General features: G+C 43.7%; 2 protein-coding genes across 4 annotated transcripts in view; both read right to left on the bottom strand.

Moving 5' to 3' along the window:
- LOC308367550 (ras-specific guanine nucleotide-releasing factor RalGPS1) overlaps nt 1-18,363 on the bottom strand; it is a 100,723-nt gene extending 82,360 nt beyond the window's left edge. For 2 of the 3 annotated variants that reach the window (XM_080841485.1, XM_080841487.1), the window contains exons 1-2: nt 18,140-18,349; nt 3,197-3,357 (exon numbers count right to left, since the gene is read on the bottom strand). In XM_080841485.1, coding sequence (XP_080697611.1) covers nt 3,197-3,253 — 57 coding nt within the window. In that variant the 5' untranslated portion in view covers nt 3,254-3,357; nt 18,140-18,349. Of the gene's footprint in view, nt 1-3,196; nt 3,358-18,139 lie in introns of all 3 variants that reach the window. The other variant, XM_080841486.1, reaches the window with a different exon arrangement.
- Nucleotides 18,364-23,669: 5,306 nt separating this feature from the next.
- On the bottom strand, nt 23,670-25,121 carry zbtb43 (zinc finger and BTB domain containing 43; the record flags this gene model as incomplete). The annotated part of the gene is made up of 1 exon (XM_080841715.1): nt 23,670-25,121. The coding sequence occupies one exon, from the start codon at nt 25,119-25,121 to the stop codon at nt 23,670-23,672; it is 1,452 nt and encodes a 483-aa protein (XP_080697841.1).
- Between the last annotated feature and the right edge of the window lie 1,385 nt (nt 25,122-26,506).

Here is a 26,506-nt window from a genome sequence, read left to right on the forward strand (position 1 = left end):
CAAACATTTACTCAAAGGTCTGGAATATCGAGTCACACCAACTGCTGCTGAAACCACAGTGCTCCAGGCCACAGCAGATTGGCTGTTCACTACCCCTGCTCCCACAAACTCTTTTGGGCAGCCACGTTAGCTCCCCTCACGTAAGGGTGGACTCTGTGAGCTCCATCTACTTGGACGAGCAACCTCTGCGGTCACAGGTAGAGAACATTCTGGGTCAGAACCATGGAGAGCGACCAGCTACAGCAAGAATACAACAAAGAAAACAACAACAACAAACAAACAAACAAACAAACAAACAAACAAACAATCGAACAGCACACACAATCAGGCCCGAGACCCTTAATACTGACTTACTACTGCTTATCCCCTGCGGTGCCGGCGAATGGCAAGGCTGTTCTGGCAGGCCTCAGTGTGACCCTAGGGAGCCAGACCAGGGGGGCAGAACTAATATCGTCCAACTCTTAAGACACTCGTCCAACTCTGAGACACTCGTCCAACTCTGAGACACTTGTCTGTTTTCTCTCCTCAGAGAGCACAAAGGAAATGAGTTGGAACAGGGCTGCTCTGTGAGGCTGCTGAACGTAACCAGACAACGTGGATCCCGTCAGCAAGGAAATCTACAAACAGTGCGTAGATGGCCAAGACATCGGCGTCCAGGTTCCGAATTAACTCGTAGCTTAAATCCAAGAGTCAAGGGGAAAAGACACGTACACGTGCAAGAGATATGGAACAGCGTATACTCTTGAACTGAATCCTCTTTGAGATATGGAACAGCCTCTACAGTTTTTAGTGTTTAATAAACCTTCAGCATGAATGATGCCTAACCCTACACCATGCCATTAACTACAATACCATATTACAACAGGTAGGCTATAAACTGGCCTTCCATTATCACAGAACCTCAGATCATTTCATTCTACAGCTAGCGCCCGCATCAACAGGCCTTTACACAGGAGTGCAACACACACACACTCTATTTGTGGACACCAGTGCAAATTTGTACAGATTTCACTTCATATAGGTGAATACCCACAAACACTTAAGTCCTGTACTGAACAAAAATAGCTTTCAGATTTCAGATCCCCTTTATGTTGACGACAAATCTCCAAAACACAGTTAGCAAGGTGATTCTGGGTTAGCTCTACAACTACCGTGTCACATGGGTCATGTAATGACGGGACCATGTTGGGCAAATCAACCGGACGGCAAGAGCACCATGTTGGTATTTGTGCTGCAGAGTCTCAGTTAGTCTCAGGACCAGCCATGTGTTGACATAATGCAGCTCTCCAGTCCAGAACAATACAAAACATGCTTGTGATCTGTAATCTTTCCACATCACTAATTGGAAACAGCTGGGGCGTTGCATCATACAGGCTAGAGTTGGAGGCTCCAGGACACTCCAGTGAGACAACTTGGTTAGCAAGGGGATGGAAACATAGAGTGGGGGTGGAAGCCTGAAGGGAGAGTGTGTCTAAGGCAGGGGTGTCAAACTCAAATACACAGAGGGCCGAAATAAAAAAAATGGGTGTAAGTCAAGGGCCGGACAGTGGGGCAAGCGCTCCCTAAATTGACGTATGCTTCCGACGCGGGGACAGTACATTGTGGGACTTGCAGTATTTGTGGTGCGTTCGACATACCAGCAGCCGCGGCAGACAAGCTCTGATAGATAAATAGATCGATAATCCTGAGGTAAAATTAGGCAAACCAAATTAAATGTTACCTTTGCTCATTCAAATCAATGGAACTTTTTGCAACATTCTGAGGAGCTGGCGGGCCAGATTAAATGGCTTGTCGGGCCTGATTAGGCCCCCGGTCCTTGAGTTTGACACATGTGGTCTAAGGGCACTCGAGCTACAAAAAGCCCCACTAGAGTTGGAAAACATATTGCACTGCAGAAAAACCACAGAGGCCATAGAGCCTCTTTCCCACTGCAATGCACACTGTCCATTAGGCACAACTACCCCACTGCACTGCACACTGTTCATTAGGCACAACTACCCCACTGCACTGCACACTGTTCATTAGGCACAACTACCCCACTGCACTGCACACTGTTCATTAGGCACAACTACCCCACTGCACTGCACACTGTCTATCAGGCACAACTACCCCACTGCACTGCACACTGTTCATTAGGCACAACTACCCCACTGCACTGCACACTGTCTATCAGGCACAACTACCCCACTGCACTGCACACTGTCTATCAGGCACAACTACCCCACTGCACTGCACACTGTCCATCAGGCCAAAGAGCCTCTCTCCCACTGCACTGTACACTGTCCATCAGGCACAACTACTTTAATGCAGAGATGATGGCACAGGGGCTTTGATCATTTCCAAATAGATACAGCCACTAGTCATTTGATAAGACTGGCCAGTCTCAGGCACGAGCAGTCACAGGATCTGTGTTTGAACGTACCCAGACAACATGGATCCCCTCAGCAAGGAAATCCAAACAGTGCGTAGATGGCCAAGACATCGGAGTCCAGGTTCCAAATTAACTCATAGCTTAGCTCCAAGAGTCAAGGGGAAAAGACACGTACACGTGCAAGAGATATGAAACAGCGTATACTCTTGAACTGAATCCTCTCTTGTCAACTACTAATACAATACGCTACAATACAGCCACTAGCAATTAGATAAGCCTGGCCAGTCTCAGACACAGCACTCACAGGATCTAGGAGTGTCCAGAGTTATTGCCTCCTGATCCTGACAGCATCAGTCTTGCACATACAGAAGAACCCTGGGGCAGTGCTCATTTAAGAGTTGTATTACATAACATCTCTTTCCACCACAGTCCCTTATGCCTTGGAGTTACTTTATATTGTGTATCAGACCAGGTGGAGTGAGACCAAGGGAGAGAAGAGGGCTGCCCAGGTGGAGTGAGACCAAGGGAGAGCACAACGCTGCCCAGGTGGAGTGAGACCAAGGCATAACACAGGGCTGCCCAGGTGGAGTGAGACCAAGGGAGAGAAGAGGGCTGCCCAGGTGGAGTGAGACCAAGGCATAACACAGGGCTGCCCAGCCCGACTCCTTAGTATCTATCCAACTAAGCTTTTTAGCTGGAACCCTAACCCAACACACAGAGGCCCCTCAAGGGTATTACACCAGTACGGTAGGCGCTCCAAAGCAAGGGTGATTCTCAAAGGACACCTGTGTGGATACACAGAAACGACACTAGGTGGCGCTGTACCTCCGAGGTGGCAGAGTTGATGCTCGCTCCATCCGACAGGCCGTCCCTCCGGTACATGCTGGCAGGGAAGCCAGGCGGGGGGTGGGGGGCGGGGGTTGGGGGGGTAGAAGAGGGCAACAGCGGCCCTCAGTTGGGCCTCACATGTGACCAATCAGCCATGCCTGGGGAGAGAGAAGAGAAGAGAGAGGAACAGTTGCAGTTACTGAGCTCAATGTTTCACTGTACATGGTATTCCACAGTAGTCATAGCCTGGAAGGAGATTACAAAGAGACAATGTAAAAGCATGCGTGTTCTTCCAATGTAAAAGTGTGTGTGTTCTTCCGATGTAAAAGTGTGTGTGTTCTTCCAATGTAAAAGCATGCGTGTTCTTTCGATGTAAAAGTGTGTGTGTTCTTCCGATGTAAAAGTGTGTGTGTTCTTCCAATGTAAAAGCATGCGTGTTCTTTCGATGTAAAAGTGTGTGTGTTCTTCCGATGTAAAAGTGTGTGTGTTCTTCCAATGTAAAAGCGTGTGTGTTCTTCCAATGTAAGAGCGTGTGTGTTCTTCCAATGTAAGAGCGTGTGTGTTCTTCTGATGTTAAAGTGTGTGTGTGTTCTTCCAATGTAAAAGCGTGTGTGTTCTTCCGATGTAAAAGTGTGTGTGTGTGTTCTTCTGATGTTAAAGCGTGTGTGTTCTTCCAATGTAAAAGCGTGTGTGTGATCTTCCAATGTAAGAGCGTGTGTGTGATCTTCCAATGTAAAAGCGTGTGTGTGATCTTCCCATGTAAAAGTGTGTGTGTTCTTCCAATGTAAGAGCGTGTGTGATCTTCCAATGTAAAAGTGTGTGTGTGATCTTCCAATGTAAGAGCGTGTGTGTTCTTCCAATGTAAGAGCGTGTGTGTTCTTCCGATGTCAAAGTGTGTGTGTTCTTCCAATGTAAGAGCGTGTGTGATCTTCCAATGTAAAAGTGTGTGTGTGATCTTCCAATGTAAGAGCGTGTGTGTTCTTCCAATGTAAGAGCGTGTGTGTTCTTCCGATGTCAAAGTGTGTGTGTTCTTCCAATGTAAGAGCATGTGTGTTCTTCCAATGTCAAAGTGTGTGTGTTCTTCCTGCAGTAATTGAGCTGATGGTCTGGCGGAAGCCTACATGAGATACCGCTATAGTCATAACCAAATCACCGCAACACATGGGTAAAAAATAAAACATACAGACACTGTTAATTCTGTGTTCCAACACACCATGTAGGCATCACAGTGTATATTATGATGGGTACCGAGGACACCTTAAATTTAACACTATGCAACAATTTGACACTTTTTGAGGTATGGTTTTATAGGCCACAAGTTTTGGTACCATCCTAACATTCATTATGTAAGGGATAATGTATAGAACGCAGGTCATTGTCGGGAAAATAAGCCCCGACAGGGCGAACAGCACCCCGACGCGAAGCGAAGGGGTGTTGATTCACCGTGAAGGGGCTTATTTTCCCGACAATGACCGGCGTTCTATACATTATCCCGCTTATTATACGGCTAAAACTAAAAAAATTACTTTACACAGTGTGTCTTTTACAATGTATTTGTTTTTGTTACTATAGCCTACGTAGTGAGGTTAAAAAGCAGAGAAATAGTTCGCCAAAGACGTTGAACTTCAAAGACAGTTGAACATTCTTTAGAACACAGCTGCTCAACCGTCCGCTGAAACTCCCTTGATAAGTTACCGTACTACTTGCGGAGTGCTACGAAAGATGTGAATCAGAGGCAAAAAGGCCACTTTCCTTGACAGCGGTCATTAACTGCATAGCAACGGTCAGTTATCGGAAAATAGTTGACCGCAGAACGTTGGGAAGCCCCATTCAAGTGAATGGAGCATTCTACAGCATTAAGAAGAGCCGTGTAATAAGATAGCATATGGTCATGTTAAAGACGGATAAACACCTGTGTCTTCCCCACTAGCCATCCAGGAATATGCCCTATGTAGTTCTGTGTCCCGGGCTGGAACACCCTGCAAAAATGGAACAAAAGCTTTCACACGCATGACATTGCCAGCTATACTGCCAAAAGACAACAGTTAGTGTGTTGGCGAGCTTCTATCATTGTCAGCTAGGCTGTTGGTGGTGTCTGCAAGGGTTTTTTGCATGCCTTTTAGGTAGTTAACTTACTAGATTTGGAACAGAACCACGTACGTACTGCTGCTTTAAAATCAAACACACTACAGATTAAGGTCCAGGAGTTCATCGTCTGAATGAGAAAAAGTAGGCCTAAGTAGTGAAATGTGGCAGGGCCTGCTTTCTCTTAACCCTGGAAAGAGGAGCAGGACAGGGCATACCTGACTGACCGACAGAAAGACCGCTAGACAAGGAAAGAGCGAAACACGTCGGAAAGTATGTGACTTTTTACAATGGAAATGCACACACACACACACACACACACACACACACACACACACACACACACACACCAAGCTTGCAGACATTGATGTTTTATGGAATGGCTGCAGTCCAGGCTGGAAATTTAAACCATCCAATTCTTCTCTCTCTCCGTAAGAACAAAATAATCATATTTCCTCTGAAGGGAAATCCAGATACTGGGGAAAGTCAAGGTAGGGGAAATTCTTCCATACTGATTTGGTGCGATACTGCGTGTAATATTCCAAACTGTGGATAACCAAAAAAAACACCGCTGCCATTCAAAATGTATTCAAAATTCTTGTCAGACTTGCACATTTCATCAATTAACAGGCCATGGCGATGTTGGGCCTGTATCATAACGGTGGAAACGGGGGGGAATTACACTGCTAAAACCACAGTCTCATTTGGACATGTTGAGTTTGGAACGTGCGTTGGAATACACTGTTTTATGTTTTGGAGCTTAACATGAAGTGTGTGCATACTGCTGGCTCTACCAGGTGACATCACTCAGTGTAGACTTCAAACAGAGCTTGTTAGGCTGCGGTGCCAACTGTGTAATAGCAGTAGTGCTGGTTATATGGCCTAATGCTGCAGCTGCATTCAACAGGGATTTCATCTCCGTTTGTGTAACCTGATTGTATATGGTGCCCAGGCAACCGTGGAGTGATGTCACAATCAATAATATTCCGTGCCTGTTTTGCCTAACTGAAGCCTAGTAACTATACTAGATATCTGGCCAAACAGTCGACAGTCAATAGAGCTTTGCGCAAAGCAATCACTGTGCATGCAGTCGGAGAACATGCACCGTCACAGTCTAATTAGGCTTCTCAGCAGGTCTGTTGGAGAACGGTTCTGTCGATGACAACAGCTGTGGAGGATAGCAGGGGGTGGAGCTGCAGAGTCGTGAGAAGGACAAAAGACAATAAGGTCTGACAGCTTGATTGCGCTATTGGCTGAAGTGATGCAGTTCATTGCAAAAATAGCTATAATTTAAATCAGTGACGGGAGAGGTGGTTTTTACTGCTGTTGTTTTTAGTGATGATCAACTCCACAAAATGATATTGGTCACTGCAAAGGTATTTAAGTTACTCTAACCTGACATTTAGCTATTCAGCAGCCACATACATACAACACAACTACAGTAAAAATGTTTAGTTTTTTTTTTGTCTTGTCAAAAAGTATATATTAATGTAGGCCCATGACTTTAAATACTTGTGTGAGTGTCCGATCAGAAGCTCAAACTCATGGATTGGGGTTTAAAGGGTGCACACATACAACAGGACACGAGGAGGACTGACTTCATCAGGCCAGTGCTGCCCTTTACAGCAGGCCTTGCATATTGCTGCTTCTATGGTAAATGATCATGACGATGCTTGTATTCACCGTAATGTATCAGGTCTTTATCATTAAAATAGCTTCCCCTTTCCTGAGATGGATGCATTGTCTTTAACATCCTGAAGACGCGTCAACCCACTCGGCTCTCGTTTTTAACTCTATCACTGTTTAACAGGTTAATAGTTCTCTCTAGAATGCATCTGGGGAAAGAGCAATCCTCAGAGCAAACCAAGGCTTTCGTGTGGTCCCACGTTGCCCCCTTCTGTTGAAAAAGAGTACTATATTATAGGACACTTTCCTGTAAATTGCAAAAATGTATGATGATCAATGAAATATCCACTGAATTATAGCTGCAGGCAGCAATGAGGGGGCCAAGGAGGTCACTGTGTTCAAGGGCATCACCATAAACACCATACATTTTTATGTTAATTGTTAAAATATTGGCCGGCACATAAGCTCACTTACTGTATGATAAGCTGTAATGGACGAATGGTTGTGAAAATAAAATAAAATAAATCTAACACCTTGTGAGGCTTTGTCAGAAGATCATTTGTGCCAAATTTGGGGAAGATTCAACAATGCCACGAAAACCTTTTAAGATTTTTGTCTAAATCCATTATGGCAGCCACATTAATATGGTTGACATTATAGCTTGTCATGTCCTATTTGCATCTCCAAAGATATCACCAGACATAACTACCACTTTTACAAGGCCAACCTTAGGAAGGGGTCCGGAGTCCAAATACCAAGTTTGGTGTTCACATCTTGACAACAGGCCCTTATGGTATGCTACAGTCAGGTGAAAGGGCACTCATTGCCTGCTCCAAAACCACAACAAAGCCTAACCAGACAACAGCATATCCTGGATATTAACCGCCATCTTGTTTGTACTCTGCAAGTGCTTTACTTCCCCGCTTGCTGGTGTTTTTTCAAATGAACATAACATTCTTACATTCTTACATTTAGTCATTTAGCTGACATTTTTATCCAAAGGAGAGAACAAATACATGAAACATGAACTGAAATACGTTCAGGGGAGAGACTGTGCCTGAACCTGTGCTTAAAAGGGGCCATGAACAACAGAAATTGCATGTGTGAGTGCGAGTGTGAGTGGGGGTTGGGTGTGAGTGTGAGATTGGGTGTGAGTGTGAAATGTGTGTGTGAGTGTGAGTGCAAGTGCGAGAGTGAGATTGTGTGTGAGAGAGAGCAGTGGACATAAATCCGCACAAACAAAAGAGGCTTCATCTGAAGATCATCTGTGTCAATTTTAGTGAAGATTTGGCCTGTGAAAAATCTAAAACCTTTCAATAAAATCATGTATTTCAGCAGCAACAATTATGCTGACATGACAATTTGCATTGCCTATAAGCCTTGGGCCCTACCACAGTATTACCAGACACAAGATTAACTAATGCATATCTTTTTTTAAAGGAAACACATTTTGCTTATTCCATCACCTCCTGGTGGTGAAATGATGCTCAATTGAATCCATGTATCAAGTTTTGGTTTGACACAGTGTTGCTGAGATATTACCTCACTTTCAGATTTGGTTTTTGTTCAAATTCAATCGGGGCGGAAAATCCAAGACGGCAGAAAGTGTCGTCATGGGGTGTGTTGAACTTGCCTTGATCCAAGGCAGACATTCCTCCAACTGGTTAGAGAAGTTCACCAATGGACGACGGCCCATCCAGGTGGAGAGAGGTGCAAGAGGTTGCATAGTCTCCTGGCACTACCGGGGTACCTTGTCTATGTCTATAAAGGAGCGCCTGATGTTTTGAAATATCTAAAGCTCATGGTGTTTGAATGGAAAAAGGGGAACAATTCCGAGGATGTTGCATCAGCCAGGTGGTATTTTCATTCCAAAAGATAAGAACGCCCGGAACATAGACCAATTCTGATCCATCAGTCATCTTAATGAGAAAGGAAAGATTTTCTTTAGGAGAATGGTGACCTATCTCAAGGCAATAGTTTGATCGATATTTCCATGCAAAAAAACACGAATCCCAGGTGGATGTTGGGAACAAAGTAGCATGATTTGGCATCAAATTCAGGCAGCAGGGACAGAGGGCAGAGGCCGTGTGGCATTTCTGGTTCTCACCAATGCCTTTGGAACAGTGCCACACAGCCTGTTATGGAATTGGTCTATGTTCTGGGCGTTCTTCTCCTTTGGAATGAAAATTCCCCGGTTGGGCCAGGAGACGATGCAGCCCTTGTACCCTTCACTAACTTTCAGCTCTCTGAGAAGACTTCAGCGTTAGTCTGAGCATATTTTGAGGATATTCAGTAACTGCACCACACCCTGGCAGCATTTGGAGACTGGCATCTGGATTCTGTACCATATCACCATTGGCTTTCACCACTGGCTTTCACCATGGCAATGGAGGTAATAATAAGGGCATCCACCAGGGGCTGTTGGTGGTGAAAGGCTGCAGGATGGCACCCGGTTACCTCCCATCCGATCTGACATAGATGTCATGATGAGTGACAACAACTGCTCCATTAACCCCATCGGCTGTCACCAGAGTTGATTGACAGTCTGAAATGGGCAAGGGTGAAAGTGAAACCTAGCAAATATGGAAGTGTTTCTTTCAGTAAGGGAGTTAGATGGTGGCGGAGAGGTTTTATATTGAGGGGGATGTGATCTCTTCTATTGTAGAAAACCTGTGAAGAGTTTAGGCCGGTGCTAGAGTTTCACAATTGAGTGACCGAAGATAGACCATTCATAGACCAATGCACTGTTTGTTTTTGTATTGTGTTTGTTTTTGTATTTTATTGTTATGTATACTTTAAAGCACATTGAGAGCCAGTTCATCAGGTCAAACAAATTCCTTGTTTGTGCAAACTTACTTGGCCAATAAAATCGGATTCTGATTCCGTTTCTGATTCTGATAGGTTTCGGAGCGTAGAGAATTAATTGTCAATGTCAGACATAGATGCCATAGACAGTAGACACCCTAGCCAGAAGAATAATAAGAAAAGGAACACAATGGACGCCTACGCAGCTTTACTGCTTGGCCCGAAAATATCCCGTTTATTATGTGATGCTCATTGTGGTGTATTTAACACCTGAGGGAACAAAGAAACATGACTGATCATGACCACACTTCACTTATCCTCACATTACTGTCAAGCGTGTATACTGTAAAGGCTTACTAACGCTACAATAGATTTTATTTTTCATCTGAAAATGGTATTTTTTAACTGAACAACTTGATAACTCTGCAACCAAGATGTGATATGTACAGCATATCAACCATACAGCTCTACACACAACAAACAATTACAGCTTGTAGCCTTGTACACTTTATCAGATATCAACAACAATAATTCTTTTCCGATTTTCATACCCTGGAATATAAACACTGCGCTCACAGCATCCCAAGACATTTATTAAAGCATTCGATGTAGAAGTCCAATGGAAAAACTGACACACCACACAAAGCCACCAGAAGCATGCATCATCCTGAGACCATGCATACACCACTGTCTGACAGGGCAGATCTCATGGTCTGTGGTCTTGATTGACTCTGCCCTACTTTCCCCAGACAGGTCACTTATCCCTGTGCATTACATATTCCAGGCCCCATCATACAAGTCACTGGTTCAGCAGTAGTCTTCACAGCAATGACAGACAAGCCGCCTACTTTTTTTTTTCTTCTCACATAGCTGTGGATGGTGGGAGCTGATTTTGCCCTGGGATGCTGGGATGGTGATGGAGATCACTTCCAAGCACTGTTAATGAATATATGAATCCCTCTGGTCTAAACATGCTCTTGTACATATGCAGACTAAGTGGCACCTTATAATCTAATATATACACACACACACACTCACACTCACACTCACACTCACACTCACACTCACACTCACACTCACACTCACACTCACACTCACACTCACACTCACACAAGGGGGTGGCAAACAGCAGGCAAACAGACAGCCTTGAGCCGGAAGGGGTGAATAAAATCAATTCTCTCTGGAGAATAAAGAACGATGATCCATCATAAATCAGTCCTCTGAGATCTGGGTGCAGCCAAGTGAAATGGGGAGTTTAGAACATCGAAGGAGCATATCTCTGAATGTATCCTCAAACATATTTTCTCTGTAAATTTTACTGGGAGGAACACACACACACACACACAGAAAAGCCATGTTCCTGCTTTTATAAGCACATGATTCATACAAGGAATATATTAATACAAGGGACTTGATTCATATATTCTTAAGTCATTTATAGTTTTTGGAAATGATCTCAAATGATTAGTTGGTATTTCTAACCAAATGCAGGATGAGTAACAGGCCCTTATGGCATGCTACAGTCAGGTGAAAGGGCACACATTGCCTTCTCCAAAACCACAACAAAGCCTAACCAGACAACAGCATATCCTGGATATTAACCGCCATCATGTTTTTGCAATGATCTTTCTGCAAGTGATTTACTACCCTGCTTGCTTGCGTTTTGTCAAATGAACATTATATTTTCACATTAACATTTAGCCATTTAGCAGACATTTTAATCCAAAGCGACGTATGGAAGAGAGATCAAATACATGAAACATGACCTGAAATACATTCAGGGGAGAGACTGTGCCTGAGCCTGGGCTTAAAAGGAGTCATGAGCTACAGAGAGTGCATGTGTGAGTGTGAGTGTGAGTGGGGGTTGGGTGTGAGTGTGAAATTGTGTGTGAGTGTGAAAGTGAGTGTGAGATGGTGTGTGTGAGAGACGGCGCTGTCTGGAAATAATTCCAAACCAACAAAGGCAGGCTACTGCTTCTTGCTATGAGGGTAAAAGTAAATGTTACAGTAGTCCCCCATCATTCCCAAATGAATCTGTTAATAAAGAGTGTATACAAACTCTATAATGCTATAATAGATTTTATTTTTCATCTGAAAATGGTATTTTTGAACTTGAGTACTTTGCAATCAAGATGTGATATTTACAGCATATCAACAATACAGCTCTACACACAACAAACAATACAGCTTGTAGCCTTGTACACTTTATCAGATATCAACAACAATAAACTATTCCGATTTCCATACCCTGGAACATGAATACTGCGCTAACAACATCCCAAGACATCAAATACATGAAACATGAACTGAAATATATTCAGGGGAAAGACTGTGCCTGAGCCTCTCCTCAAAAGGACTAGAGAAATTGCATGTGTGAGTGTGAGTGCAAGTGTGAGATTGTGTGTGAGCGTGAGTGTGAGATTGTGTGTGAGTGTGAATCTGAGTGCGAGTGTGAGATTGTGTGTGAGCGAGAGCACTGGAAATAATTCTCAACCAACAAAGGTACTGCTTCTTGCTATGAGGGTAAAACTTCATTTTACAGTAGTCCTCTATCATTCACAAATTAAGCTGTTAATTAAAGCAATATAAATACGGTCCCCAACAGTCCCATCATGCACAACACATACTGGCAGGCAATCCCTCTAGAAGTTACTCACGACCAAGAGCCACATCATGTTTATTATGTCGTATGGACTAATGTCTTTCCACCATACACCAAGGCATAACAGTGTCATAATAGTTCCCTGTCAAATATTTGCGGGGTATTATATACTGCCATTTTCCTGGATTGTATCAAATACAGAACAGAAATATAATAAACAGAGAGGTTTGAAATAAGAAAGCGTCAGAGGGTAGATAAGTCAGTTCCATTCAACATAAACACGCTTCAAAAATCGTATGTTTAGTATTCATACTGTAAGCACCTGGGATGCCTCAAACCTAGACTAATGTGATATTGGGGGGAAAACCGAAACTCCTCTCCTTTCCGGATGACCCACTTTTAAGAGCACTTGTACCCTGACCAGTAAAGCAAACTAGGACCCTAAACTGCTGAAAACTGGGCCACAGCCTAAAATAAGCCGCCTGGATCCACATCCCTCATCAGTGCACCCCAGTCCTCCAGCTCCAGTCAAACAATGGGAGTCGCACCTCAGAGGCTGCTACTGTACAACTATACCTTATATCTTTGCACTGTACTTGAAAGGGCTTTGTTTAGTTTTTTTCACTCACTTTACTCTTTTACAATCAGTACTTTTGGTAGTTATATTGCACGCAAACACTAGTTTCCTTTACCTAAAGACAGATAAACATCCATAAATAAGAATGATTTAAGTATAATCCAGTAAAGTGAAAGGGGTCAGGTGATCTTATTTTATTTTTTTTAAACGGAGGTATGGGAGCAGATTCAATTTTTTTTAGGAATTAAAAATGTGAATTTGAATGTGCTTGCAGGGAAGGATTCTGTACTGAAATATTATTTATACCCAAGTACAAAAACACATGCATCTACAGGTCTGCATTGTAGAGCCCATGACACTGCAACCAAAACCAGGGCCCAATTCAGACGAACACCAGTATAAATGACATGTGTGTATGAGAGGTACAGTGATGATGGAAGATTCATGCACATCAAACCCATCTGCCTAAATACACAACAACAGAACAAACAGCATTGAGACTACATGGCCAGCCTGCTGAATACACCACACCAGGCCCGCCTCCTCCCCTTCTCCAACAGCCCTTACTTCTGAGCACGTTGTCATGGCAGCAGTTTGCCACTTGGAATCTCAGACCAACTGGCAGGCAGCATTTGTGAATTACTGGGTAGCCTCCAAGACTGCTCTTGGAAACAAGGCTTTCACTGTAACGTGACAGAGCGAGAGATTCACTCGTGTCCTTGGTCCTTTTTATCAAAAGACAAGGCTTTAATGGAAATCAGAGGAGCCGTTACTACCAAGACATAGGAAAGGAACACATTGTAGGTGTTTGAAGGAAGTAGCGGTTAACCAAAGTATAGCCTGAAGCCAAAAAAACTCAGAGGTGAAAGATTCGTTTCCTCTTGGAACGGTTTATATATTCGCCGTGACTAACCCAAGCACTCCAAGAGTGTGACGGTGACAGCTGGCAAGCTTCAGCGACCATGAGCGCATCATTCCTGCTCTCAAGTCCATGCTATCAATTAGACCAGTGGTTCTTAACCTGGGTTCGATCGAAGTCCCTCTCAGGGGTTCAGCAGGGGTCAAGACACACACAGTATAGACCGGTTCACACTAGCAATGTCGGGCCGTTTTTATATATACCTACATTTTGAAGAAATCATATTTTATTTTTCAAATTACGAAGGGTTCGGCGAATGCACTGATGAAGCTTGCAGGGTTCAGTACCTCCAATAAGGTTAAGAACCACTGAATTAGACCATTCAAATACACAAAATAAATGTCTAACAGCTATAGAAAAAGCAATCACATTATGTACTGTAAAACTACTCTCTGTCAAGCGCTAACGATTGGGCACAAGCAACAACATGGAAATGAATGGGGACATGACACCACTGCTGTGGCACTCAGCACACACACAAGTACAAACACGCCGCGTGTCTTAGATCAGCGGCTGCTACAGACACTGTGTGCATCTGGGTCACAATCTAAAGTTTCATGTCCTTCATTGCCTGCCCTGATGGCTGATGGCGTTTATTTTCTTTAAAGCCACGCGGCCTTTCGGGGGGCCTTCATTTGAGCCGGCTCACCTTTGAGTGGATCGCTGCAGCAGCTATAAATACCAGTCACTGGTTAGAGAAACCTAAACAAATCATGGCATTGGCCCCAATGGGCTTCAACTGCAAGACCTGTTTTTACTGACCTCAGCATTGCACTAACCAAGTGTTTATCTCCTTGCTTTTTGATCAATAGAGTTTGATTTTCCTCAGAGCAACCTGAAGAGGATGTGAGAATACATTTAGTGAAAGCGACAGGGAACGTGTCTTTGAAAGTAAAAGATACATTAAAAAAAACATGAAATTCAATAAAAGCAATGAAACTAAACGAAAATCAACGACAGAACATGTCGGCTACCTAAATATATTTGCCAATATGGGTCTATAGGTCTCTAGGTCCACCAGCACGCTTCACAAGGAAAGATCAACGAGTGAACACCATTTGTTGCAAAGGCCACACTAAAACCCTCACTGCAACCACCATAATAAATAATAATCACTACCACAAAAATCTCTGCCACCACTCATGAGCTCTTCACATGCCTGCAAGCGGGCTGCAAGGTCAAAATGTTTTCTCTGTATAACCAATTATCCAAGCTAAGAAAGCTAGGAGGCTAAAAAAAATAGGATTAGGACGATCGAATCTGAAAGAGGACTGGCGAGTACGTGAGTGCGAGCCAAATTTACCGCAATGCTTGGGGATAATCCCCCGGGAGGAGTGAACGTTAGCGGCACGGTGCAGGATTTCACGTACAGAAATGGCACGACTGCACATAAGCAGATCAACACACTTGCTTCGTGTGCCAATTCCACAGGTCTTACCAGTAAGACGCAACTCAGGGAAGAAAACAGAAGGTCTTTCAAAATGAATAATAGTAGTAGCATTAGTTATATGAGAATTCGGTTGTATTCACTCAAACACCCAGTCAGAGTCAGACAAGCCTTTGGGCAAGCATAGCTTGTGTTTCACCTATAGAGCAATAGAGTGGCATGTCAGGGGTTAAAATCACTGCTGGATACAGAGATCCTTGCATGTCAAAAACTCTGCCAGAAACTCAGACTGCGATGAAGAATGACACCACTGATGACCAGAATTAGGCACCCACACACACGCACACACACACACACACACACACACACACACACAAGCACACACATGAGGGGGTGGCAAACAGCAGGCACACAGACAGCCTTGAGCCGGAAGGGGTGAATAAAATCAATCCTCTCTGGAGAAAAAAGAACGATGATCCATCATAAATCAGTCCTCTGAGATCTGGGTGCAGCCAAGTGAAATGGGGAGTTTAGAACATCGAAGGAGCATTTTAGAAAACATATCTCTAAATTTATCCTCAAACATATTTTCTCTGTAAATTTTACTGGAAGGAACATTTATGGGTTCAAACTGCTTGCTTACGTGCAAATCACGAGATATTGTTTCCTATGCTGAGGTGACACCAAATGCATAGCCTTGCGGCAAAACTTTGTGTTCACCCCTACAGACTATGGGCCTGTTCCATTCACATATCTGAAATCTACAGGAAACAAAACATAAAGCACCTAGTGTCAAAACCTGCATGCTTGACACATAGTTACCAAACCCTTATGTCAACAACAAGCTATTAACATCAGTCACTGCAGTAAGGAATCTGGTGTTGTAACCCTTCAGTTTCAGGTGTTTCACCACACAGGGAAGCTCTGAAGTGACCAAACTCGTAGTCACCAATAGAAGTCCCACTGACCCAGTATCAGCTGTTGAGAATGCTCGAGGAATTCCACCCTGAGGGGATGTGGGCATGACTGGAATTCTATACCTGTGACTCACGGTTTGGAGTGATTCCACATCTTGATTTAAATTACAATGGAAATCAATAAATGATGAAGTATGCACGAAGATATTTGAATACCATGTACAACAATAAAATAAAAATGTAGCTGATATTCAAGAGAATATGCTTTAGTTGAAAAAAGAAACGTTTTAAGAGCTTTTGAATTGGATTATGGAGTTGAGGGGGAAGTGAGGTCCAGAGTTTAGGTGCAGCATAAGAGAAGGCCCTTGCACCTGTTGTGGTGAGACTGATGACTGGTGGTGCCAGAAGACCTGCTGATGATGGACCACAAGGAACAAGAGGAAGTGTAGATCTGAAGGTCTATGATGAAAATGTAGGGGAACGATTATGAAGAGCTTTGAATGTCATTAATTTGATTTTAAAGTTAATTCGCTGTAATACAGGGAGCCGGTGTAATTTAATCAGCAGGGACGTGACGGGATCAGTGGACTTTCAGAGTGTTATGATCCGTGCCACAGAGTTCTGGATGATATGGAGCCGGTGGATGAGTTTGTTGGGGATGCCTGCTAGGATCGTATATCATAACAGTCAATGCGTGATGTGACCAGAGCATTGACTAGGACTTCTGTGGAGTGCTGTGTTAAAGCAGTTCTCACGCACAGAAAGTGAAACAGCCAGAGGATGTATGATCACGCATTGAGGAAATGCGATAAAAGTCTCTGCACTTTGCTCACAGATGTAGAGACGTTCATCTACCCACATAGCAGCCTTGGCCTACTCCTACTGCTTACATACTGCTAAAACATGTAATTTAAAAAAAGATGCGGTAAATTACAGTGTCACTCGTATATTTTACCAGTAAGGATGTTCCTCCTTCTACAACCTTCTCAGAGCTACTCATCCACTGTATGTAGGGGGACCTATATACTATACAGTCTATATACAGTCATTGGAGCTACTAAGGAGTCTGTGTGCATTGTGTCTTCTTGTTATGGTTCAGGATTGATTGACCATCCTTTTGACCCTGACCCTTATCTTGTCCTGACCAATTTGTTATATGTGTTTTAGTGCCTGCATGAGTATGTTTCATTTACATTTACAAATATATATTGATTACTGCATCTGACAAAAACTCAGAAGCATAAGGGTCAATCAATAAAACAGATCAATCAAGACATGTTGTCCTCTTGAAAGAGCATGCATGCGTCAGATGGTGATCACAGATGCAAGGCAACTAAGCAGCTGCCGGAAGTCAAACTGAGACACTGACAGCACTGTTTATGTTTTACATGCCACTGTCATGTGCCCTATGACTATCTTCTCAGTTTAGAACAAGGCGAGGCAACAATCATTTAGACTTAAAGAGTCCAGGTTTGTCATCATGGACAGTCATGATCTGATCAGTTATCAATTGGAGATTGTCAATATGATAAAGGTGATGCCATCACAACAGCTCCTTGAGGGAAAGACATGTCTGGCATAGGTGCTTCTGAAATAGCAGCGTTAACTTAGTATTGTTTTGTAATCTGCTATGGAAAGCTTCCTTCCAAAAGCAATGCAATAGGTCCAACCTTTCACGTCGCATTGCCGATGGTGCAGCACACTTGCTTTAAGGAGGACTAAGCTTCATTCGTTACGATGGAACATTAGCTATACAAACCAGGCTACACTTTGACGCAGAGATTCATAGGCTAGGCTACGGTGTTGGAGGTACGGACGTGCTGTGTGTAGGCTATTTCATTAAGGCTATCCACCGTTTGTATTGCATTGTAACACTTTTGGGCTACCCTATGTCAAGCTCTTGACAAGTGACGCAAGCAAGCACTTGAAACAAGCATGTTGTTCCGTCAGTATGTCAAACGGTATCCATGCTAAGCAGTAAAACATGGTAATTCAGTAGAAAATATGTTGGATTTTGCTTACCATTACAAACGCGATGGTAAACCCAGCATTCCACGAGGCGTGACCAATGATTTGGACTAACGTTACTCCAGAAATATGAAATCCGTCACATTTACCACAACGCTCATTTCATTTTCACTGAGTACCATAGCCTACTGCGTAACTTTACCTGCGGCTTCCAGAATATAGCGCTAACTGCGACAAGCCAATACGGTTCCGTAAAACACAAATCTCTCGTACACAAAAATCGCACAGGAAGTGTCAGGTATGTTCTTTGAATTTGACAGAGGGGTAAATTGCCTAATCATTTGCTTAGGTTTACAGCCAGTGAGACTCCGCCTTTTTAGGACGTAAAAGCCAATCAACACAATGGGCCTGGGAAATTTGCACTTCATGCGCAGGTGACTCTCCAATCTTACATAGTGAAATAATTCATGAGTGAATACATAAACAATCTGTGTTGTGACACTCGCTGATTTCACAAGTTAGAGACTATCGGCAAAAGTAATGTGGCATAAATCAACGAAGAATGGAAATCCATGCAAGTTCTCAAATTATTATTTCCCAGGATTTCAGATCTCCTTTACTGTCGACTTCCAAATGAAACATTCAATATCACATAAATATAAATGCTCGCAAATTTATAGACAACTTTTAGACTACATTTATAAGCTGAGCAACTCACCGATTCGAAGTTTTTAGTGGATGTTCTTAGACTTGAGAACAATGGGAACTATTGGCTAGCTGTCTGAGATTGACCTCACTGTTTTTGCACTTCAAGTACTCACTCCCATACAACAATATCAGTAGCTACATCAAAGCAAGCTTTCTATAAACAACAGCATATTCCTTATCTCATTCAGCACATTCAACTCTAAATGTTATTCATGTAATACAATTATACATTTAATATTCCCATTGATTGACATATTACACAGCTTATTTAATTAGACTGATCTACCACTTTCAACCAGTTCTCTATCTCTTCCATCTTTATTTATCTGTAACCTTTACATAGAGTCTCGCACCAAGCAGCCAGCACCATTAGAACTTTTCAATAGAACCTGCTGCATCTTCGTCTCATCTCCATAGTTACAGTCAGGGCAGGTTTACAGGACAGGGGGATAAGGAATGCTTGGTCTATTCTCTTCCAACAAAGACATGAAATGTCAATGCAATGAGAATTGTCTAAGAAAAGATAACGCTCAACATATTTATTTCATATCAGATGTGGTGGTCCTCAATTTGTGAAATGTGTATTTGTAAAGATGTTATTTATAGTACCCTACTGGCTATGCTTCAATAAAGTTAGTTAAGACAGATGTCTCCATGAGGTACTCACATCATCAGTACGCCTTCACCAAAATCTCATGACATCATCATGTCCACACGGACGGTCACCCTTGGTCCACTCTCTGCAACCCAAACACAACTGACTGGGGCAATAGTGATTCAGGATGTGGGTGGGGGGCAATAGTGCTTTAGGAGGTGGGGGGCAATAATGGTTCAGGAGGTGGGGGGGGGGCAATAGTGCTTCAGGAGGTGGGGGGCAATAATGGTTCAGGAGGTGGAGGGGGGCAATAGTGCTTCAGGAGGTGGGGGGGGGGCAATAATGGTTCAGGAGGTGGGGGGCAATAGTGCTTCAGGAGGTGGGTGGGGCAATAATGGTTCAGGAGGTGGAGGGGGGCAATAGTGCTTCAGGAGGTGGGGGGCAATAATGGTTCAGGAGGTGGGGGGCAATAATGGTTCAGGAGGTGGGGGCAATAATGGTTCAGGAGGTGTGGGGCAATAGTGCTTCAGGAGGTAGGGGGGGGCATAGTGGTTCAGAAGGTAAAGGAGTGTTTAGCAATTGGAAGGATGCTAGTTCCATCCCGACTCCTCCTCATCAAGTGACAAACCTTAGATAGTAGCCTCTGTCATCCGTTATGAACGGGTAGATGCCTGAGATAGTAGCCTCTGTCATCCGTTATGAACGGGTAGATGCCTGAGATAGTAGCCTCTGTCATCCGTTATGAACGGGTAGATGCCTGAGATAGTAGCCTCTGTCATCCGTTATGAACGGGTAGATGCCTGAGATAGTAGCCTCTGTCATCCGTTATGAACGGGTAGATGCCTGAGATAGTAGCCTCCGTCATCCGTTATGAACGGGTAGATGCCTGAGATAGTAGCCTCTGTCATCGGTGTATGAACGGGTAGATGCCTGAGATAGTAGCCTCTGTCATCGGTGTATGAACGGGTAGATGCCTGAGATAGTAGCCTCTGTCATCGGTGTATGAATGGTCAGATGCCTGAGATAGTAGCCTCTGTCATCGGTGTATGAACGGGTAGATGCCTGAGATAGTAGCCTCTGTCATCGGTGTATGAACGGGTAGATGCCTGAGATAGTAGCCTCTGTCATCGGTGTATGAATGGTCAGATGCCTGAGATAGTAGCCTCTGTCATCCGTTATGAACGGGTAAATGCCTGAGATAGTAGCCTCGGTCATCGGTCTATGAACGGGTAGATGCCTGAGATAGTAGCCTCTGTCATCCGTTATGAACGGGTAGACGCCTGAGATAGTAGCCTCTGTCATCGGTGTATGAATGGTCAGATGCCTGAGATAGTAGCCTCTGTCATCCGTTATGAACGGGTAGATGCCTGAGATAGTAGCCTCTGTCATCGTTGTATGAATGGTCAGATGCCTGAGCTAGTAGCCTCTGTCATCCGTTATGAACGGGTAGATGCCTGAGATAGTAGCCTCTGTCATCGGTGTATGAACGGGTAGATGCCTGAGATAGTAGCCTCTGTCATCGGTCTATGAACGGGTAGATGCCTGAGATAGTAGCCTCTGTCATCGGTCTATGAACGGGTAGATGCCTGAGATAGTAGCCTCTGTCATCCGTTATGAACGGGTAGATGCCTGAGATAGTAGCCTCGGCCATCGGTGTATGAACGGGTAGATGCCTGAGGTAGTAGCCTCTGTCATCCGTTATGAACGGGTAGATGCCTGAGATAGTAGCCTCGGCCATCGGTGTATGAACGGGTAGATGCCTGAGATAGTAGCCTCGGTCATCGGTGTATGAATGGTCAGATGCCTGAGACATTCATCTGTAAAGCACTTTGAGTGCTCTGAGAAGAAGAGTGCTATATAAATGCACTCCATTTACCATAACTGCCTTCCTTGGGATCAAAATGATTTAGTGCACCACAATCCTGACTAAGCAAACCCTACCTCACCCCTCCTGTGAATATAAAGGTCTACCTAATTTCATAAATGTATTTCACAATCAAATGCAAGATGTAGATTTTTGTAACATGGTTCTCCTCAAGCTGCTCTCCTTCGTACGGAAACATGTCAGAATCATGGAGCTCTTCATTACAATCGAACCAACGTATAAGTGTGGCAATATAACCTGGTACTGAGACTTTAAAAAGCTGTGTTTATTTTAGAAGGTGATCATTATTTCTCTAACATATCAACAAACTAAAGGTTGATTTCTTCATTGCCAAACAAACACAAACACACATTTCCAAACAAAAAGACAATATTTATTGCTGAACCCATCTGTACAAAACTTTTGTATTCTTCTATAAGAAGAAAAAAAATCATAAAACTGTTAACGCATTGGGAAGTCTTTCAAAAAAAAGAAGAAAAAAAGGACACACTATTAAGACAAGAAACGAAGATATCCTCTTGAGATGCCACCTTGAGGTAGTTATAATTTGGCTGTGAAATGTATATCCCAAATTAAATTATCGAAGAACAATTTTGTTAGGGTGTTCATGATTTCAATTGAATTTTCAGACATTTTGTTGAAATTTTACAGAAGAGGAAGACATTTCCTTTGATGACGTTAGCATGGACCCCCTTACAGAAATCCATGGCTAAATAAACATTTCAGAACTCAGTATTAGAAAAGTCGTCATGATCGCTTAATTTTATCTATAAATATGGTCACATCAGTTTTAAACACTGAATTAATACTTTTTTAAAGGGTTTTTAAAGGACATGACGCGCTTACTGCCTTGTTTCTTGCTGTTTTCTGTCCATGTATTATGCCCCAGGGGTTTGATCCGCATAGACAGATAACTCAGTATTTGATTTTACCATAAAAAAACGAAATGATTGTCCTTCACTCTACATAAAACCAACTAATGACCTGCAACAAGGCAAAATAAAGACACAATTCAGGTTACACAAATCTCATTATTTTACAATTTAAAAAATATTTTATCTGAAAATGAATCAACAAGTCAGGATCAAATATGACAAATAGGCTATAAGTGGTGAAGTCTCTACAGTGTCTTCCAAGCACCCAGGCACTGAGAATGTATACATATCGAGGAGAACTTCACCATCCTACACTGAAATGTACAGAAACCTGTTTCCTGATTCCAACATCATTTGAGGAAATTTCAAGAGGCAAGGATAGAAATCAAATGATTTCTTTAAAAATAAAAACACACACAGAGTAGAAATACCAATGTTATAAAAGTTATCCGTGACAGTAGCCTTATTTCAATGGAACCCCCCCCACACATACACAAACTACCCGTTTTTATTAATTTGATCTAAATGATCAGATTCTCAATGTAAATACTAACTCTACATAAATACACTTTGCCTTTGTATTACTTTTTACATTTGGATATAGGCAGAAAAACTGTACATTTAAATATCCCCAAAGCGGTCCATGAGGTTTAATTGTGAATGAGGTTTCTTGTTCATCACATCTCAAGAAATTCCTTTCAGCAGATCATTCAGAAAATTTAGAATCTCTTTTAAGCCTATGGATCGGAAGTGATGATTTAGCATACTAAATCATTGAAATGAAAATAAGGCAGTACCTCTCTACTGTCTTCTATTGATTTCAGAGGGTGAGGTGCTTTGTTTCTGTACTTAGCTGTACTGTTTTATTCGACCCCGTTTGCTGGCTTACTCAAACGGAGGTAGCAGGAGAGGGTAATGGCATCTTAGATTGAAATAGAGAACATATTTTTAAAAAACTGAGTCGGTATTGTACCACAGAATGGTTAAATAAACACCATTACTTGAGTAAACACCATTGCTATTTGCCAGAAAAATGGCGCCTTGCTAAAATGCAAAATGATCACGAGTGAACAAAAAACGCCTTGAACTATCAGCATCAAAATGGGAACACTTAATTGCTTTTCCGCCGACACTTCTTCTATAATGTACTGATGTGTACTCAGACACATGTACCGAATCATGTACCGAACACATATTGTTTTCCCTGTATTTGCTTCAGCACACATTTGTTTTGTTTTGCCAGCACCTGGTTTGACAGTCTGGCAATACTCTGGAAAAACCAAAACCTGAACAGATGTCTTACATCTCAATGGTGTGCCTTAAAAACATCTTAAATAAAAACCAACTGATGGACCGTTAACCAATCGGATGACAAATACACTTTGAGGTGCCGACAAAGATGGCACCACAACTCAGAGAAGAAGGTCCTGAACTAAGCGACTTTGTCCCTGAATCAGCTCTAAAACCCAGACCCGCCACCACACCACTTAAGCCCATCGCTTCTGGCCTGAGATCAGCCGATCAGCAGACGCTCTGCTCTGCGGCGGGCCGCTTGGCCTGGTGGGCCCTTTTGCAGGAGGCGGTGTGGCGGTTGAAGCTGTCTCTCCACATGAATCGCTTGGAGCACAGGTTGCACTCGTATGGCTTGATGCCGGTGTGGATCTTCATGTGACCCACCAGGTGGTGCTTCATCTTGAAGCTCTTACCGCACACGGCGCAGCCGTACGGCCGGAGACCCAGGTGCATGCTCATGTGGCGGTCGCGCTGGCTCTTGTGGGTGAAGCTCTTGCCACACTGGCACGGGTACAGCTTGTAGACCCCCGACCCAAAACCGGAGTTGGACGTGTCGTCCTGGCCGCCGGCATCCATCCCATCTTCATCATCATCATCATCATCGCCTCCTCCTCTTCTTCCCGGGTCCAGATCCAGAGGGAGGCTGTTTTTCACGGCACTGGGAGATCCTCCACCTCGGTCACTGGAGAAGCGATCCATGGAGGTGCCGTAGAAGTCCAGGGGGTCGTCGAAGGAGCGGTCGCAATCCAAGCTTTCCTCCAGCTCGCTGACCAGCTTCTCGTCCACGCTGTCGTCTGCGGAGTGCATGGAGGAGGTCCCCTGGTGGTGAGGGGGCAGGCCCAGCTGCTCCGAGTCCGTGCTGGCCGTCTCGGCGTTGAACAGGCTACCGCAGTCGTCGCGGCACGACCTCTCCGTTTTCACCTGCGTCCACTTCCTGTGGCCCATGATGCTCGGCGGGACATAGACGGGCCTGGATCTGGGGAACTCGGACGCCTCCGCGTCTCCGTTCTCGCTGGCCGACTCCTCCCTGTCAGGCGGCGGGGAACCGTGGCCACTAGGGGGCGCTCCAAGCTCCAGCGCCTGCGGAGAGAAGCTCTCCTCTAGCAGCTGCTCGAAGTCCGACGAATCTTTACAGGTAGCCATCCTGCTGAATCCCTCACTCCCTCCGACACCAGTGCCATCTGAGCAAGCCTCATCACCTCTGTCGCCATGGTGATTCTCACCGTCAGGGGACGGATGCTGTTGAGCCTGGCCGCTGCGCCTGCAGCCCAGTCCCAACGAGGTTTTATGCGAACGTGACGGGTTGCCTTCTAAAAGCTCGGTGCACTTGTCCACGACGTGCCACATCTGCAGGAAGCTGGCCGCTGTGAGAAAGGCGACCACTTCACACGTGGGCAGGGTGAGAGACCCGGTGTAGCAGGACTGCAGCAGCCCCTCAAACACGCAGGGGTTCATCACCTCCGGCAGCACCACCCGCGCACTGTTCTTCAGCAGGACCTGGTCACAGAAATACGGCGAGCTGGCTGCCAAGACGGCACGGTGCGCGCGGTACTGATGACCCCCGATGCTCACGATAATGTCACACAGCTGGCCCCTCTGACGCTGCTGGTTGAGCTTCTGCAGGATGGAGCACGAGAAGTCGGGGAACTCGACGCGCAATGCTTTTGTGTCAGATTCCATAGCTGGTAGACTCTACAATGGCTGCGAAACAATATGAACAAATTACATTTTTTTCAACTGCACCCGCAGACAGTTTGTGAAGTATACCTGTGGAAGGATCCCAGTTGCCCCTAATGTAAAGTTCAATAAACATAATAGCCCGAGTATGACACTAAGCATGTATTAAGATAAATGAGAGTGAATTAATCATTTAGTTTTTCTAGTCCAGTAATAAAGGCCCACCTATAGGAACTTGATCAGATATTTATAGTATGTTGTCAAAACAGTTAACACCAAGATGGGGCTTCTAGTTAAATAAATAGATACATAATGTTCTAATACATATTGAATACATGAAAAATAACAATGCGTGTCTTTTGAGTAATAATACAATTAGAGCATATTAGGCATATCCTTATGCAAATTACATTTGCTACCAGTGGATACATATAGATGTTAAATTCTCAAGTCATTAAAGTGTTAAACATCCTTTGTATCCGGAGACAAGACCACTATGATAAGAAGCAAAACACTTTTAGATTAAGTGGGAAATTCCCCATTTCAGCAAATTAAAGCAAATAGCTTAGCTTGCAAGCTAGCATTACACGGTGCACTACCGCCTAGCTAGAAAGGCGCGCCCCGTTGGTTTATACAGACCAATATGTCTATCTAGTTTTAGCATCTTCGGTGAGGTCGATGTAGACGTTTCAATATCAGATTAGTAAAATTAACTGTTAACTCACCTGCATAAGCATTGTAATTGACAAATTCGAATCCACAGCTGCCTCCCTTCCGAGTTCCACCGGATTTCGCCTTGGGTACGTCATCACGCGGCAGTCTCGCATGGCGCGTAACAAGAAGTGTAAACAAACACACCCCCTTACTGGGGTTGCCAGATATTTCCCAAGCTTGTGGAAGTGGAACAATAGCAACGCAGTTAAATATGCCATAATAAACACCGTTTTAAAAGAGTTTCCTTTAGAGAACGAGTCATATGTTTTTGTATTAACAGAAAGATTAGGTCAAGTCACTTTAATCTGAATAAATAAATCAAGGCCCTGCATTCTATAATGACATTCGCAGGGAAAATACTGTATATTTAGCCTACAATTTAGCCTATTATCAACAGAAAGATGGCCAATGCCATGTAGGGCCTTAAACCCTCCAAAAAGTTCCACAGGTAACCAAGGCAGAGAGTTCAATTTCTAAGCAATTGTAGATGAGAGGCGCAGAGAATTGGTGTATGGACTATAAACAGCTTCAACATACATTGATATTGGCCGACACAAAGAACTCAATATCACGGCAGTTTTTTGTTTTTTTCACTTTTTTGTGGTAAATTTATTGTGGATCCAGATATCATGAAGAGTTGCTCAACGAAGGTTACAAATTACAAGCCTTTTATT

The sequence above is a fragment of the Sprattus sprattus genome, assembly GCF_963457725.1.
Source record: "Sprattus sprattus genome assembly, chromosome: 7".
Classification (NCBI taxonomy): Eukaryota; Metazoa; Chordata; class Actinopteri; order Clupeiformes; family Clupeidae; genus Sprattus; species Sprattus sprattus.